Source organism: Melanaphis sacchari, unplaced genomic scaffold, assembly GCF_002803265.2.
Source record: "Melanaphis sacchari strain LSU unplaced genomic scaffold, SCAv2.0 Contig25_pilon_pilon, whole genome shotgun sequence".
NCBI lineage: Eukaryota > Metazoa > Arthropoda > Insecta > Hemiptera > Aphididae > Melanaphis > Melanaphis sacchari.
Genome location: NW_020271133.1, coordinates 1,877,897 through 1,896,917, shown reverse-complemented (window position 1 = coordinate 1,896,917; position 19,021 = coordinate 1,877,897). Strand labels below are relative to the sequence as shown.

The following is a 19,021-nucleotide window of genomic DNA, read 5'->3' as shown; positions in this document are numbered from 1 at the left end:
GGCGACCGTCCGGTAACGCTCGCGCGTGCACATACACACACGCACACACGAAGCACACGGCACACACGGCGGTAGTCGACCCGGACGACCTCACCAGAGGAGAAGCACGTAGTGCGGTTAAAGTGCAGCGGCGGTTACGTTTGCGAGTCGTCACAAGACTACGTCGCGCGTCGATACCGACAGCTCTCCAGAGCGACCTTGCAGAGGTTATTCGCGCCGGTGATTTCGGTGGCAAAGTACGAGACATCAGGCGTAAAAACAATAATAAATAGTACTTGTAGTTTTAGGATTAGTTATGACAATAATAATAATAATAATAATAATCATAAAAAAAATAACGAATTTCATTCCATCGCTGTGCGTGCAATACCGCTGCCGCCGTCGTCGGTGTTGTCATTGTGTTTACTCGCCCACAAGGTGTTCGATGGGCGGCAACAGCCGTCGCGCACAACACCTGCCCGTCCGTCAAAAGTGTCGTCGGCGAGTGGTGCTAAACCTTTGCCGAGATCGACGACGACTACGGTTAAGCATCCGCAATACCTAACCCATAACCACCTTTACTTAATAACGAGGTCTCTTGACTAGTGTCTAACTGCTCGGCGTGTTTGTTTTGTTTGTCTGCGCAGGAGCACGTTTTGCCGACGAAGAAAAGAGATGACTATCAAGGCGGCGACGAATATAACAGTGGCTTCCGTAGCCACCCCGCGGCGGCGAAGACGAGCGAGCGGTTTCGCGAAGATGACGGCATTCTTGTTGGTAGCCGCCGTCGTTTTGGTCGATGTGATCAAAGTCTGTAAGTACCGCCGACATTCATGGTTATAGTTTATACCTATTTTATAATAATAATAATAATAACAACACGATTCGCGGTCTTCGTGTATCCGAAACGCATCATCGCAGTCTAATACACAAAATTATACTCTTACGTGCCTATTATGGCGTGTCCGTGCATTACAATACAATATAATATCGGGTTACCCGGTAAGGTGGGTACGGATGATGGGGCGGCAGCGACGGGAGATCCCTCGGGGCGGCCGGCACCGTTTTTTTTTTTCATTTTCCCCCCCGTCAACCGCGTGTGTTCTTTTTTACGCTGCTTTCCAAGAAACTCACGAATTCCGAAACTACTGCTGCACACAATACAACGCTAATTACATTACATAATGCGATTATCGTCGTCACCGCGTTTGTGGTTACGCGCATCATACACTCATCGACCATCGTTATTATTTATGTGATTATTATTACGTGGAAAATTGTTATCGGGTCTTTAAAATTACGCTCCAGCCGGTAGTCGGAGGCGTTTTCAAGCAATATTCTTATATCATAATGTTTATCGCCGCGCCGCACACCTGCTGCTGCTCCTGCTGTCGTTGCTGCTGCACAGTTGCCGTTACGCATAACCGGTGGTACGCTCACCGAAATCATATCATCGTGTTATTGTTGTCGGAGGCGGAATACGCGTACACAGATAACGCCACGTCCGGATTTATGGGGTTTTCGGTAGTCGTTACGGAACCTAACCATTGTCACGACGCGGACCGTGTATACAATCTTAACAAGCCTAAGCGTAGCGACGGCGTTCCGATTACAAACGGCTCGGTACCGGTGGAGATGGTGATGGCCCGGTGGAGGAGGTGGTGTTCTCACTGGATGCCGATAGGACATAATCGTTTCGGTTTTTTTTTTCTTGTCTTATAATATTGTGTTACATATTATTATTATCAAGTACCTTTTACCTATTAAAATATTATAACCGTCGACCCGCGTCTCGAGGCGTCCCTTGCAGTTCACACACGACCGCTCAATCCATTCCGCACGTCGCCGCGCCCTTTCTTTTCCGTTTTGACGGCGGCCGTACTCACGACCATTAACCGCCACAGCACCCCTTTTCGTCGCCGTCACCGCCTAGTTTTTATTTTTATTAGACTAGTCGTCCTCGGAGGGCTCGCCGCCGCCGCCGCTGCAGGGTTTGTTGAAATGTCAAGAGTTTATGTACTATATACGCTCTACGGCATATAGGCCGCGCGCGTATATTATTACTATTATTATTCTAATATGTGCATAGTGACTAATGCGTTTTGTTCCCCCGTTCGTCATGTGACCGAGAAGCTGTCTGGGATAGCGATTTTCCGAGCCTAGTGTGTACAATAATGTATGTGTTTCGTATGTATGATGGATGTATATAATATGCGTGTCTGTATAGAGCGAAAACGAGGAACTCATCAAAACGGGTCGATCTATAAATACGAGGGGGTCGGGTCTCCCCTAATCTCTGACGACGGCGACGGCACTGTCGACGACCCTAAGCGGCCCGCAGATTTCCTCCTCTCGCCGTCATCGCAGCCGTCGGTCTATTAATAACAATATAACGTCGATCGGGTAATGTGTGGCATCGCTGTCCAAACTCTAAACTATACGCACGCACACACACGCACACATACACACGCGCGCGAGCGTACTATCGAACCGCATTTATTAAATAACGTTTGGAGACGTGGTGGCTTTATTGTTGTTGTGTATAGGCTGAATGTTTTCTCCGTAGACGTTCCACTGCTCGAACGCGATTGGCGTGTACGACGGTAATAAAATGTAATAGTTTTTAATCGCTTTGTACTTGTCGTTTTTCTGGCATATCGGAGTGTAATCATAATGACATGAAATAGCGAAGAATGTGAACGACGGTTATGCCAGCAGCAAAAAAAAAAAAAACCAACACGGGTACCCGCCAACAGGGTACGCGCCAGCATTAGAGACCGGCGTGAGGGGGGGATGTGCGCCCCGGTAGCAGTATGTCGGTCGTGAAAATCCGCGGTTGCACCGGTTGTTAAAAATAGTCGTGCCGAACGGGCACAAGTAGGGGTGTGGTAGAGTAATCGCTTTTCGCGTAACGCGGTAGACGGCGGTTAGTTTATGAGCGCACCGCCATATTACTGCCGTTGGCGGCTGCGGCAGCATATTATAATAATATAATAATAATAATAATAATAATATCATATTATTAAAGTCGATCTGCAGTCGTCGACGGTAATTATTATGCGCGCGAAAACAGCGAAATTGCTGTTCGCGTCTCGGCCGGCCAACTCGGACCGCGGTCCACCATCCATCCGCATGCCGTGTAGACTTGGACGGCACTATAAATACCACACACACACACACACACACACCCACCCACACACGTACGGCATGCACTTGCACGCAAAACGGCATTAATAATGATAATAATAGTAATAATAATAATAATAATAAGATTAATAACAAAACTCGCGGTTAACGGTAGTGAAAACGTGCGCGCCGACGAGCGGCGGCGACGGCGGTAATATTTCTGTGTACCCGTTGCACCACCGTCAGCCACCACCGGCGAGCACGATCCGTATTTACCCGTGACACAACGCCGTCGTCTCTCGTGCCGTGCCGCTGCTCCTGCTGCTCCTCCTGCTACGGGATGTGAAAATATGTGACGCGATCGGCTGCAGCTATATAGCGCGTAATGATATGCGTGTCCCCGTTGTTTTATACGACGCGCGTGTATTTTTTAGGTTTTGGGTGTGCGTATTTTTACGACTAGGTCGGGCTTACACGTTATTTTGTATTTATTATTACTTTTTTTTTCCGATTTTATGGCCGCCGGAGGGCACTCCCCATATTAGGGAAACGGGCACGAGGGCACGACGGCCGGAGTGGGAAAGTGAGGAGTAGTAGTAGTCGTCGTCGTCGTCGTCGTCCTATCGCAGTCGGCTGTTATTATTATTATTATTATTATTATTCGATTGTGTACAAAATATAATAATAATATAATGTAGCGCGTAGGTAATGACTACTAACAAAACGTTGGCCCACCGCCGTCGTCGACGTCGACGTCGCAGTCGGTCGGCGCGTTTTCGCATAACATTATTATTATTACTATTATTACAAGAACATTCGATACGAAATCACTTACGAGAGATGTTACAATGTTACAATAAAATATTATAGTCAAAACAACTATTCGGTCCGAGAGCGTCCGCCACCGGCGTCGTCCGAGTTACCGTATTATTATATTATTACCGTGCCCCTTCCCGTTGCTCCGAAGAAAACACAGTACGTAGGTACCCATATACTTGTTAATAATATAATATTATTATGATACACGACCGTCGGTTTTTTTTTTTTCATTTTCTCTCATAATAATTCATCACGGGACCCATACGCGTCACCCTTTTCGATATACACTCCGCGGAAACGTTATTCGTCGTGAACACATCGAACGGGGCCATTTTTATATTCATACTCGTAACATTATTGTAATACGTCAACGACGGTGATGGATCTCCGGCGGTGGACCTGCTCGTGTTAGAAGAGGAAGATTGGGGAGGGGGCGGTAGGGGGCTTGAGTATTAAAAATAGCCGATTCAGACGGCAACTCCGTACATCCAACAACGTCGGTCGCGTAATATTGTCGCCTCCGTTGCACATTGTCGTTCGCGTTACAACAGCAGCAGCTGTTATCGAGAAACGCCGCCGTCGCCGTCGCTCGTGGTGCACCGGAAAAAAGTAACGATGACGGCGGCGGCTTCGGAAGAGGCGTTTGACAAGGGTGTGTGCATGTGTACGCGTGTGTGTGTGCCGCAGCCGAAGGAGAGGCGTTGCTGCGCTGCAGCTGCCCCGCACTGGAACTGCGGTTCGCTGCCGCCGAAAGCAAAACGAAGATTACGCGCGCCCGATCCATGTAATGTGTTCAACGACGCGTGGGACAAGTCACATAAAAGCTTTTCCTGAAATTATAGAATTTATTATCGTTCGCGTGACGCGTACGCTCCGAAAACGGTTAGAAATAAAAAAAACTAAACACAACACTCGGAATGTCGATTCCGCCGCAGCACGTTTCCGAGCAGCAAGCGCGGCCCGGCCGTTACACACTCGACGCAGCTGCAGCGGTAACGAAGACGAAATGCATTACGCGCCCCGGTGGCGCGTTTTGTTTTGTTTTTTTATTCGGGTTGGGGAGGTGGGTACACCGCGCGTCTGGACGCCCCCGGGCACAAAGATAAATAGCCCGACGTGTTTGTATTTTACTCACGCCTGTCAAAATATTTACGTCCGAACTGCAAAAATGAAATTAATTTCATTAGATCCGGCGTCGTGTTTCGAGGTATACAAAATTTGCACGCCCTCGCCCCGAAAAATCACCTAAAATACGCCTAGGAATCAGGAGTTCGGGACTTGTACGCTCGTCGACCTCGGTAACGAGTGGGTCGACAATACGCGTAATTACACTACGGTTTACCCCCGCACTCTTCATACCCCATGGGGGTTTGTCTGTGATATTGTTGTAACGAGCGTACACACAGCCCATTGCTCGTCGTACACACACGCGTAAAACCATCGGGTACACGAACGCGATATAATATATGTTATTATGTGTATAAAATAATATCGTGTCGTATAATAATATTACACGGAGAACAGAGAAAGGAGTGTCGAACTGCGCCGAGGAAGTCGCCCGAGCCCGATCGCCTGTCGCCCGTTGCTTTCGTCCGTGTCCGCGTTTCGACTGCTTTCCGGCTTTCCTCCTACTCTCCCCGTTCCCCGCGGCACTGTCCATTGTTTTTACAGTAAGGTCGTCGTCGCCGTCGTCGTCGTATTTGGTCCTGCCGACGACCGACCGTGTATTACACACACACACACACACACACACACGTGGTGATGGCGGTGACGGGTGGTCGTTCTCGTATTATGTAGGTATTATTATTATTATTATTATTATTGTACGTTTGTACATGCGTATAATGAAATTACAATCGTTATTATAATAATACGGCCGGACCGAACGACCGATTGTCCGTCGGCCGTCTGCCTCTTTTGACTAATTACGATAATCTGCTCTTCCGTCCCCCGTACGCAGCGACACACGCCGAGCGGCGGGCAAACCAGCCGAGATGGTTTTCATCTATCGGCGATTTGAATAATTTTTAATCGTCATCGTCAGTTCGTGCGGTATAACATAAACTATACGGTATTGTCATCTGTACCCCTTGACCACAGATTATATCGTCGTTCAGTCCGCTGCGTACAAGTCTCGTCTGTCCGTAAAAGCGCATACACACACACACACACACACACACACACACACACACACACACAGACACAGACACACGCGCGCGGACTTGGAAGACTACGGGAATATAGGCGCATACTGCAGCGGATCCTCCTCTCCTCTTCACGACGACGGGGTTCTCGCACGGAGGAACGGTCACGACGACAGTCCCCAAACGCGGCGACCTCGCCACCGCCGGAACAACACCGTCGCCGTCCCGTCCACCCTCGAAACCTATTGTCTTACGACGATAATGCGTCTACCATTATCCCATTATCGTTACATTATACACTTGTTATTCGTCGTCCGCCACCCACAAACCCGCACACCGGCGGCGGCGGCGTGTGTCGTACACACCACAATGTTATACGTATTATATATACCTCTACCTCCTAACCGCGTGTGTGCGTAAGAATATTATTTTATCCGACCGCATAAGCGACACCGTCGCCGCGTGATCGCGCATATTTAAACGCGTCGAAACGCGTCCCGACGAATATAATATTAATTTATACATAATATAACATTATATCGTATTATATTATACTATGTCATGTTTGATTACGATCGCCGCGACGACGTGCGTACGCCGGTCGCGGGCCAAGTTTCGTTTCTTTGTTAATTTTTCCGTTTCGTTTGAAATGTACAACCAACATGCGTCGCGCCGCGTATTGTGTGCATATTATACATACCATACACGATTGTGTGCGTTCGCCGCCAGTCGTTTGAATATTATTTGAAACGCACACAAGCACGCACGCACGCACGCACGCACGCACGAAAACGCGCGAATGACAACGTACCAAATAATAAAATGTATTATTATTCACCACCGTGTGAATAATATAATATTATACGATATATGTATAATAATACTGTTTCGGTATGCGTAAATAGCAACACCAGCAGCAGATGGTTGTGTTTTATATTATTAAACCGTCGTAGTCGTCGTCGTCGTCGATGGGGAGTGGGGACTAAGTTTTTTTTACGACCACCGTGGTTTTTTAAAAAATTTTCGTACACTGATGTCGCCGCCGCCGCCGGTGCTTCTGCTGACACGAAATCAACGGTAATAACGTGTGTAACGCCCCGTACCCCTGCCCCGGTAAATGAGTAAAATGACAATTATTCATTTCGCCACATTACCGACTACAATACGCGTACATTACCTGCCGGTATTCGACGTTACGACATTATACTTAACCTACCGCACCGTGCAAAACGGTGAACGGTCTCGTCGACGAACACTCTGTATACAACGACTAATATAATATTATCGTATTATAATATTCGCTCACACGCAGTTCGCACACTATCGTTTACAACAGAGATATGAATTTTTTTCATTTTACGCGTGGTCTGGCTTTCACGGTATTTTTTTCTTCGATATCCCGGCCGTGTACCCCGGAAGTGATTCTCTGTACGACGAAGACGACGACGACAATCATTATAATAATTAATAATAATAATAATAATATTAATAATAATAATTAGGTGTCGGGAGCCCGGTCGGTGCACCTATGTCCTATGCTCTTACGGTTTCCCGGTATTTCGCAGGCTCTGCTGTGGCCGGTGACCGCGCCCCGATATAGGCTCGACAACGGCGCGCAATAGCGGTCGCCGTTATCGTTCGATTGTGTTCAGTCTATTTCCTGTAAACATTTTTCCGATTTTTTCCGTCCGGCCGATCGATATACAACAACACGCGTTGATTACTCATTTGCGTCATTTTTTACATCGCCGCGGTCGTAAATTTCGCCAATGAACATCATCGCCATCAAAACGGACTCTAATTATAAACGCGATTAACGCACGCGCTGTGTGTTCGCACGCGTTGATGATTAATAACTCGACGGTTAACACTGTTAGTATACACTATATAGTCGGCCATACCTAATCGTGTATATAGGTGCGGTGGCACTCGAACATCGCAACTGCAGTAATCCTCTGAGCACGAATATCGCTCTGATTTGCACGAGCTTACCATCATCTTTATTATAATTTATAACAATATGTATTTTATCACGCACCGGAGACTTTCGATGTCATTGCCCTGTTCGTGTTATTTCTATGATATTCATCCGAAAACCGAATTGAACGTCAAACCCGATGTCTGATATTGTTTTAGTACATTGCATTGTCATTGACCGCGCGTATGTCCGACGTCTTCGTCCCAGGTCCGTTTTCACTGCATCACACCGTGGTACTTCAGGAATTAGATTGTCGATTTCAAACGTAAACCAAACCGAAAAATTACGAATCGTATCAAAATCATCGTTCGGTCGACTTGATTTCGTTCAATACCTTCGGATTTTGTACGATACAACGTTGTTATTTACTCGCAAAGCGCAAGCGGCAAAACAATAGACTGGGTCCGGTTATGAATAACTCAAAAACGGGCGGCGTAGACAATGTGTCGTGTAGATCTAGTTGAACGTAAATATAATTACACTGCAAATTTCCCGACACCACTTGAAAGTTTTCAAAAATCACCTCTTCAAAGCACTGTGTGCGGCGGTGTACATTACCATGTACATATAGAGAGCTGTGGGCGTGAACCTGACAAAGACACGCGAGACGATCGAACTCCGCTCGTTTCGATTTCAGCTCTGGGATTTTAAAAGCGTACAAGGCCACTGCGTATACAAAACCTTCAGCACCACACGGACGAAACCGCCGCGGCGTTCAATGACACAAAAATGTGTGCAAGGCCCCCTAATAGCCGAGCTTTTCCGATCGTCGCTCCGCCCCGCGATGTGCACACCGTATGCGTATAGGTGTCAGTGACGGATTTAAGGAGGACCTGAGGAGCCTCGTCCCCTCCCCCATTAGCCTAAGTTTGGTTTTATTAATGTAATAGCGAAAATGTTGTAGGTATAAGTAATAGAGTGTGTGACAAAATTATACTTCTATTCGGTAATCAGGTCTACTATATTCTTGCCGTGTAATCCTTTTTATTTCGCCGTCTATATGCCTCCTCCCTCCCATGGAAAATTTCTGGACCCGCTACTGATAGGTGTCATAAAAAGTGACGTGGCCACAGGGCGTGATCGCATTGTCGTTGTCGTGCGTATATACTATTATCGTGTCGACGCTGCGGTGCTCCCGAATACAAAAAAAAAAAAAAAAATGCGGCGGCGCCTGTGTATAGCACGAGCCCAGTCTAATCCGGTGACGCCCGTTCCCGCCGTGTCGCGCGCGGCGGCGGTGGCGGACACTCGAAACCGGGATGACGCGACGAAATGCGTCTCGCGGACAATGCATCACAACTGCAGTAATAATCCCATTGTCGTTATACGACAATTATTGTTGTTGTACAATAATATTATAATATAGTCCTGTATGTATTATGATATCCGCGCGTGTGTTCACGGGCGTTTTACGTTGTTTATTTTATTATAATATTATATTGTATAGTATTGTAATCGACTCGAACCAACCCACCACGTCCGCGATGACATTGTTTCCGAGAACGTTCTGATCTTGTGATCTATATAATTTGATATTACAGGTAGGTAGGTCGCGCTCTACGCGTATACGCGTTTCATTTGTTTTAATCGCGCAAGGCAGATATTGAATATTATGCGTGATTATTATAATATGATATAAAGGTGCAGTTAGAATTTTCGTAACACATTCATTATATTATATTATTATATTTTTTACTAAACAGTTTTTTTTTTTTTTAACGGCGAAGCCGTTTTTCCGACTTACGAATTCAAGAATTTAACTTTTTTCGGTTTTTATCGCGCACCGTTATATACCTATCACGGCCCACTGCAGGTATTAGTTTTTTTCGCGTCGTCGATCATTTTGATGATGTATTTTTATAATATCATTCGATAGTATATGCTCCGAAAGTCCAAAATATATTGACGAATAAAATATAGGCGCCCTTTAGTATTCGCATGTTTAAAGTTTCTAATATAATATACCAATTAGACATTTAAATTCTTATCGTTGTAAGCTGTTTTTTCTATACTCTTGGCAATAGCGCAAAACAATATTTTTATCGATGTAATATTTATATTTTAAGACGACATATTTTTCGTTAATTTTTTTTATCTCTGCTTGTAAAATAACATTTGAAATAAATCAGATTTACTTTTCGTATATAGTACTATAACTATGTGGCACGCATGTGATGCAGGTTAGATCAAATATTTTTCATAATAATTGACCTCTTATCAAATTGAAAACATTTGAATGATGTAACGATAATTTTTTAAATTTTAGTTTTAAAATGTTGGATTAACTTATAATACGCAGAGATCAACTGGGCATAGCCTCAAGGTATTTTAAGATTTTAATTATTATCATAAATAATCTATTTTGGCCTTCCTTGGTTTGTCTCTGTGTGTTGTTGTATCAAGTCGAAATATATATTTTAAATATTTAAAATTCATGTATCGAACCAAAAAACCGCGATACATCTTAGATAAAGTTCTATTAATTCGATTTTATTTTATCAGCTAAAATATTTCCTTCGGCGTAGACTTGTTGTTACGATAATGTGTAAAAAATTTTAACCGGATTAATTAATAGACCAAGTATCAAAGATACGTTTTAAACTTTTAACTATATTATTTATCTAAAAACATAATAATATAAAAATTAAATATTATATAGGTTATAGTACATATAGACCGTGTACAGATATTTCAAAGTTGTTTTTTTTTTTTACAAGATATTACGCAACTGAAATATATCTTGGTAAAATCTTTTGCAAATATGCGTCGTGTAGACGTATAAATTATTTGATCAATCAATACGAGTAGACGTGCAATACATTAATCATTATTATTGAAGCGTCGTATCATAATACACTAATTAATATTCTCTATAGACGTTGATAATAATAACAACAACAACGATAAAATATATTAATAAGTAATAATGAACGTCAATTATTATCATGTATAAAATCACGGATGCAATTCGTACTGCGGAAGGACTAATTGGCCGCGATTTATAGGTTTCGCAGAACGCTGAGGCTGCCGCTTGAACTTGCCTTTTCCCGGAATTCAACTAGTTCGACCAACATCGCCGTTGTAAATATTTATTTTTTTTCAAAGCGATAATTTTTTCTAGCAAAAAAGATGAAAATTTATTTTTTAAAACATTTTTGATGGTACTTCTGGTCACCGATTGGTACGAAAAAATAAATTTGTTAATCACTTTCGTTATTCGCCTTCGTGCTTTGATAAACAAATCTTTTTTTGTTTTTAAAGTCCTTCTCCGTTACTTATAAGTTATTGTTATAAGTAACGAAATATATATTTATTACTTTATTTTTTCATACATGTCAATATAGTGTGTAACTATTGAAATCGGTTGTATCTGCTTCCTGGAGTATATAGTGAAAACTGCTTTTGTACGCCCAAGATTATTATTACACGGTTGAAATTATAGTATCAATACTATATAGTAAAAGTTATTGATACAATTTTGATCATGTTTTGATACAGGATATTGATTTTTTTAGAAAGTTATTATTATTATTATTAATAATAATAATAATAATAAAAGGCGTAAATAATTAAAATTCTTATAAATAATAATTATTTATCAAAACTATTTTGGTAAATAATTTTAATGAAAAAATCCTTATCAAAATACTGATAAAATTGTTCTCCTTAATTTTAATCATATTAGTTATGATGGTATATTTTAATCTCAAACGTATAATCAAAATCTTTGAAGTATGAAGAGACGTGATTACTTAACATGTGATGTGAGGCAAATTATTTTAGTCTTATGCCATTTTAATAATATGCAATCATCCAAGAATTTTAGTCTTTTGTAGAATTAGTCTTTTATTTGTCTTTCATTAGTCCTTTATTGAACAACCAATCAAACTAAAATTTAGCTGTACCCGCAGATAGAAATATTTTTATTTTAAATGATTTTTTTTTTTTTTTTGTCACTTAATACTTAATTACTGTTTTTGTAATAATCATAATATATTCACTATACTGAAATACACTTTATCGTATAGATAAATAATTATAATAAAAAAAAAAAAAAAATAATGAATTCTAAAACTACTACTATAGGTTCATTAATATAATTTACATTAAATATAAATAAAAATAAAAGTTTTTACTAAATAAATAATTTATGAGTCTTATAATTGATATTCGTAGATCTAAAAAAATTATGGAATTTTTAAATAAAAACAACTTTTTAATTAATAGTAGATATATGTATATTTTCGTTATTTTGATTTAACTGAATGCATTGAATAATTATACTCTTTAAGTCATATAGATACTGATTGTTGAATTATGCAAAATTATAATTGTAAGATATGTATTTTCCGAAATAAATATCTCAAGAGCTTCTAAAGCACGTCTATACATTATTACAGTCTACAGACAATAATATAAATACGTATTTCGCAGTGGGCGCAGTGTTATATAAAAGCTAATGTAGTGATGTGTATCGTATCAATTGTATTGATTTTTTTCGTGTCATCTGTTTATAACTATTAAAAATAATGTAATCTTATTTCATCAATACTCACTGGTTGCCAAGTTTTTTTTTTTTTTTTTTTATACCAGCAGCAACCAGCTTGATTCATGATATACTAATGAATTATATGGTTTTTTTTTTTCGTAATAAACTGAACATATGAAAATATAGAGATCCGGTATAAACTACCATCATACCAGACATCGGCTTGTTTCATAACTCGTCCACCTCTGTTATATATTTTATTCGTTTACTTTACTGACATCTCGATCTGCACACTTCCACGATGTACGAGTTGTTGTTGCTTTTTTTAAGATAGGCGTATGTATTTACATTTTTGCACACATATAAGGAAAATATAAATATAATAATATTATTTATTATTATACATACTTTACATGAGAAAACATATTTTATAATAACTTGTATTAACCATATTTTATGTAACTGCATGTTGTGTACATGATATTAACATGTTGTGTACATGTCGTGTTTGTTATTTAAATCGTAAAAAGAAAATTTTAAGGAATATTGGCACTCTACATTGGTGTTATCGCGTTTTGTATTGCACCTAGTTATTAAATTTTTATCGTGCACGGCACGTTGAATTTATACTGTGTAGTGTGTACGATCCACCGAGGAACACTTTATAAATATTTATAACATTATTCAATATCGGTTTGTATATATTATACTTTATAACTGTTAATAATTAGTAAAGTTACCATAAAACCATTGTAATAAATCTAAAATTATTATTTTTATTGATTTTTCGGATATCGAAATAAAAATTTAATGCGATTTGGGCTCGAAATTAATTAGTATGTATATAATATATTATATTGATGGATAACACATAAACGCAAGTCAAGGCGGTGCCGTGTTCTCTCGTATTATTTTTAAAGGCGTACAAATTATAAATCAATTTTGATGTAACATCCAAGGCCTTTTTTTTTTTTTTATAAATCAAAGGTAGTTGTTTATTCTCAAAGAAAAACGACGTGCAGTGTTTTGATGGCCATCGTTAATGTGTAAAGGTCATCACAATGACTCATAGATACGACATTTCTAAAAAAAAATTTTAATTGTATTAAACTTGCTGAATTTCAAAAAAATATATCCTTATGGTTTCCGCTCTATAATTTCACATTGTTGTTCTGTTATTAGGCACCAATTGCTTATTGTTATTTATAATAATAATATTATCACCGTGAAAACGGTAACATTATACAGATATTTAATTAATGGAGTTCGTTTATTAGATAAAAACATAAACTATAACAATATTATATTACAATATGCCGTAACATCATATACTCTACAACACACGTACGATACGCTCTCGTGTTTACTGTTTATACGAGTTTTATTATCAGTTTTTTCCTTTCCATTTTACCGAATCGATCATCCGACAACCGCGGTCGTCGGCAGCGGTTGCCGAGGTATATTTCGTAATTGTGTAACGCACAAAACACTTATGCTCTTCGCTCTTCAAAGAGACGTACAATAAATATTGTTCATACGTAACGTGTATACATATCTATATGTCTGTGTGTATAATATTATAATATAGTACCGCTTATCAAGTACCGTCGTAGGCCGCTGCGTTAAATTCGATACTATATTGTATACTTAATATAATAATAATACGTATAATATCGTATTCGGTTTCGGTATTAGTGCCTATATCGAAGAGGGGCTATATGCTTCAGCGGTGACGTACAAAAATAATAAAACACTCGTTTTTTTTATTTCCAAACACGAAACAACGGCAGAAAGAATAATGAATAATAATTATAATAACGCGGAGTATTATATATATATATATATACATATATACTCGTATGTAGGTATGTACGATGTGATTTTACAATAACTAAAAGCACGTTTTATTAAGATATGCGTGCCCGCACGCACTGCGTTCACGCGGTTCTATAGTCTCTCATTCATTGCGGTGTGCCCGCCGGCACGTTAAACTATTAGAAAAATAAGAATACTACAAAATGGTCAGTAACCGCGGCCTGGCGTAAAAAATAATATCATAACCCCGCCACTTTTAACTCGATATTTTTTTTTCAGTAGTTATAACGTAACGTCATCATACTGCAGTGTGTGTGATCTCTGGCAGGCGACTTCTACAGTACCTACATAGAACTATTACTATAGTATGTTACGGATCTGTTAAAAAAACGAGTTTTAAATGAGTGAAATGATTTTAAACTTGTAATATTAATTTCAATTTTAGTACCTAGTGTTTTTTAATGACAGCAATTATACCGATTGGTCTTAATGGTTGATGGTTTTTAGACAAGTCGTTTTGGGATAGGGACGATTCGTGGACGGCCGTACTCCTCACGTCTTATCGTTGACGTACCATTCAATTATTGTTTACACACAGTTACGTCCATTGTTCCAATAATGTATAGTATTTATTTAAATTTTTCGGCGTTCGTTCACAATTGAATGTTGTTTATTTGTTTCAAAAGTAATTCGACTTGGTGTTGTAAATTTTGTATATCTATAATATTCAACCTCCCTCACTCAAAAATTAATTGTTGTTTAATTTGTTTATATCAATCGACGATAACTACAACAACGGGTTGGTGACAGTGTATTTAGATTAGTGTCATCGATAAATATGGATGTGATTATAATAAATTACGACCTAAAGTTATTTTATCTACTATAGGTAATAAAGATAATAATATACTGTTATTAGTTATTACTAACCACCTATAACGAACAATAAGTTAAAAATATTTGTTTAGTCTTTGTTCAATATTTGATTGTGTGCATCGTGTTCAATGATTGAAGGAATTTCTGAAGTGTCAAGAATTATACATCGTTAAACTATGCGTGATATATTATCACTGATAATATTCCTCTCAATTCTCTAAAACAATATTGTAAAAGATGCATATTTTTGCCTTTTCTGGACCATATTATTTGTCAACTAAAAGATAAATTTACTTATCGTCATCTCTCAATGTCCAAATTACAATAACTTATTCCAAAGTTTTTAAAAAATAGGACCTATTTAAAAGATTTGCAAAAAGCAGCGCTCTTTTTTAAAGATATTTTATCTATTTTATATTTTATACCGAGACTTAACGCAGAAGTGAAATATGAGTAACTAAATGGAAAAATATACTTGAAAAAGACCTTCGAGACAACATTGTCTGAAATTTCTAATGATTTTTTCCAAAACATATGAAATTTTTTACAAATTTTAGCCACATTACCTATTACCATTGCCACGACTGAACGATCATTCTGAACTTTATGGAGGTTCGAATAATATGAAACAAGTTAGACTTACTGGATAGACTCTTTTTAACATAATATACCGAAACTAAGATATAAACATCGACGAGGTTATAAATAGATTTGCCAGATTACTACGAAAGTAGGATTTTATACTTAAATATATTAAGTTCTGTATAAAATAATATCTAACCTTCCTCTTATAATTGATTTTTGGACTATTTTTTAATTGTTTAAAGAAATTTCATGTACAAGTAATAATATATATATATAAATAATAATTATATATGTAGTATTGATTATTATAATATTTTTATGAATTCCCTTTCCTGATTTTTTTTTTTGTGTACGTACCTGAATGCATATGAGAAGAGTAGAACATTGAGCGAATGTATTGGAACTTGGGATATAAACTTTTGATATCGGTCATCCCATTTTTGATAAGTAAATTTGAAGTGGTAATACTTCTTTCAAATATTTTACGGCTGTTAATAGTTTTTTCTGATAATTATTGGAGAAAAGAATATCTTTAAAATACATATACAAATTTATATATTTTAACGTCTAGATTAAATTTCCTATATTTCAAAATTTTGTTGTTAATTTTATAATAAAAATATTTTTTATTATTTTTTAAATCGATGATAAATATGTTTTATTCAAAACAGTCAAAATCATCTAAATTATGATATTACATTAAATGTTTTCATTTATTATTTATTTTTAAGGTCATAAAATATTTTATAGTAATATATTATAATATACGTAGCCATTATGTATTTTATCTATACATTTACGTTAGAAACCGAAATTCTGAATGCTGTTTAAAATAGCTTCAGGTGGGTCATTGTACTTAAGATGGGTTTTTATATCTAACTTTTTACTTCAAAGGCAAAATGTATAATATATTAGATACATCTGCCATACGATAAGCGCTCGTTGACCGATAACGCAGCCGAATTTCATATCTAAACGATTTGCTTCTGGCTTATAGAATACATTATAATACCTTTTAACAAATTACTTTAGTCTATGTAATAGTTTATAACGAAAAAATTGGCAGTATTAAAATTATTTTATAGCGGCTAATAACTGATTGATTAATATCATAAAAATCTATAACTTTCAATATTATTTAAACAGTTTTATAATAATGTTTCTTTTCTTTATCAGATTTATTCGTTGTTTTTTCTACTTAAAAGACTGAAAGAATTTTCAAAAATATCATTTAAAATTTAAATTTTAGTATGTAGGTTTTTTTTGTTTATTATTTTTTAGTAGTTTCTCTATGCATGGAAAAACTAATTGTGTTACAATAATTAATAACAAATAAAATTGATTTTAATAATTTTGTTGCAATTTAGAAACTAAAATCTCACAAATTACCATTAGCTTGTTTTAATTTGTTGTAGTTAAAAATTATAGATTTATAGGTGTACAAATTCTGTTTTTCATTTAATTGAAATGTTTTACATCTTAAGATAAACCAGATAACAGGCTTAAAACCACATGCTATGCTAGACGTATATCAAAATCTCTAGGAATATAGTAATCGTTGTTTAAAATATTATTTTAAAAGGGTTAAATTACACGGATCTCTTTATTTACGGTGTTATTTTTATATTTTTTAGATACTCTTTTAATAGAATTCATAATCTTTGATTTTAATTTCCGGTTACTTGAATTATATTAATTACTATTTATACTGATGGTGTATGTTATGATATCCTTGTTCAATAAACTCGAGTGCTTGTAAAATCATTTTTTGATTATTTAATTTTTAAAAACGCTTCGTAAACACTATAAATTGGGTATATTAAGCCAATGTCATCATTTTCAAATGTGATGACTATCAATTTTATTGACTCAAAATTTTTAATTACATTAAATATTTTATTAATTATTACTATCCAGTTTCGGTAGGAAAAAAATAAAACACAAGTGCCTCAACCAATTTTATATCCTGTCTGGTATTTTAAAAATTTGACGTTTCATCTGTTTTCTTCCTTCTATAAAAAAATGAACTAACATTATAAATATTGCTACACAATATGCGTTGTATAATACTATGAGAGTCATGTCATTATAATATGCATTCATGGTCACCAGAATAATGTGATAGAATTATGAATTATTATGTTAAAACATGTAACTTATGGAATAAAACAATTTGAAAAATACATTATAGACATTCCTTGGAATGTTTTGAGTTGATATTATTTTTAGATATTTTTTTCTAGACATTCAACCCACCACAACTAGACAAAATCTTATAGTTATACATACACACGTGTATCTCCCTCCTCTTATAAAAATACGACCAATGTAATATGGCGTTTGATTTTTATATTAATATATAGTGTATAATAACTATTCCCTGTGTAAAGCCACTAAAATGCATCAGAAAAAGAAATATTTCCGTAGTCTGTATCATTATTCATTCTAGCGTTTGAATTTAACATGTTACTAAAGTAGTAAATTATCCGTGGTAAACTTCAATAGAATCAATTTTTTTAACAGTCAAAAATTTGTTTTAGAAGATTTTTAATTTTTTAAACATTTTCATGAAATTATTAACCATGAAATAACGGTTTTTTTTTTTTTTTATCAGCGTATAGTATAAAATCCCCTACCTATTAAAAACTACATTTTGTATCGTAAATATTGTCATTTTGCTTTCTTAATGTAATGCTAATGGAAAACCTACATTAGTTACATTTGGTGGTCAAGTTAAAAAATGTAACATGTTGTCATAGTGTTTCGTTTTTTGGGTTTGATGTAAATCATTTCGGGTTTGCAGATCCAATTGAAAACAAAACACGTTTGATTTTACCGTGTTATTTCGAAAACCGTTCATAATCAAAAATTGAAACACGTTGGTGTGAAGCTTACTTAGCACACGATCGCTTCGTTTTTTGCAATCGTGTTTCCAACAGGGTATAATCACTATAATCGTACTGCAATCCTATGGTGTTAACCGTTTTACAGAAAGTTACTATTACGAGTATATCAGTTAAGGAAATCATTTCTCGCAAATAAATTACCAACAGCGAACACGTAAGTCATTGATTTTTTTCGGGACGATTAAACGATCGCTATAAAAATGCCAATAAACACGGTAGCTCTGCGGGTACTCATAAGTCATAACTACGTGACATAATATTATAATATGTTGTTACCTACTCGATTACTCCAATAGGTTATCAG

The 19,021-nt window shown here is 37.2% G+C and overlaps 1 protein-coding gene across 2 annotated transcripts in view; it reads left to right on the top strand.

Moving 5' to 3' along the window:
- The first annotated feature begins 6 nt into the window (after positions 1-6).
- The window catches only part of LOC112595173 (neural cell adhesion molecule 1-like), a 34,001-nt gene continuing 14,986 nt past the window's right edge, over positions 7-19,021 (top strand). The window contains exons 1-2 of one of the 2 annotated variants that reach the window (XM_025340287.1): positions 7-236; positions 627-793. In XM_025340287.1, the coding sequence (XP_025196072.1) occupies positions 655-793 (139 nt within the window). In that variant the 5' untranslated portion in view covers positions 7-236; positions 627-654. Of the gene's footprint in view, positions 253-626; positions 794-19,021 lie in introns of both variants that reach the window. The other variant, XM_025340288.1, reaches the window with a different exon arrangement.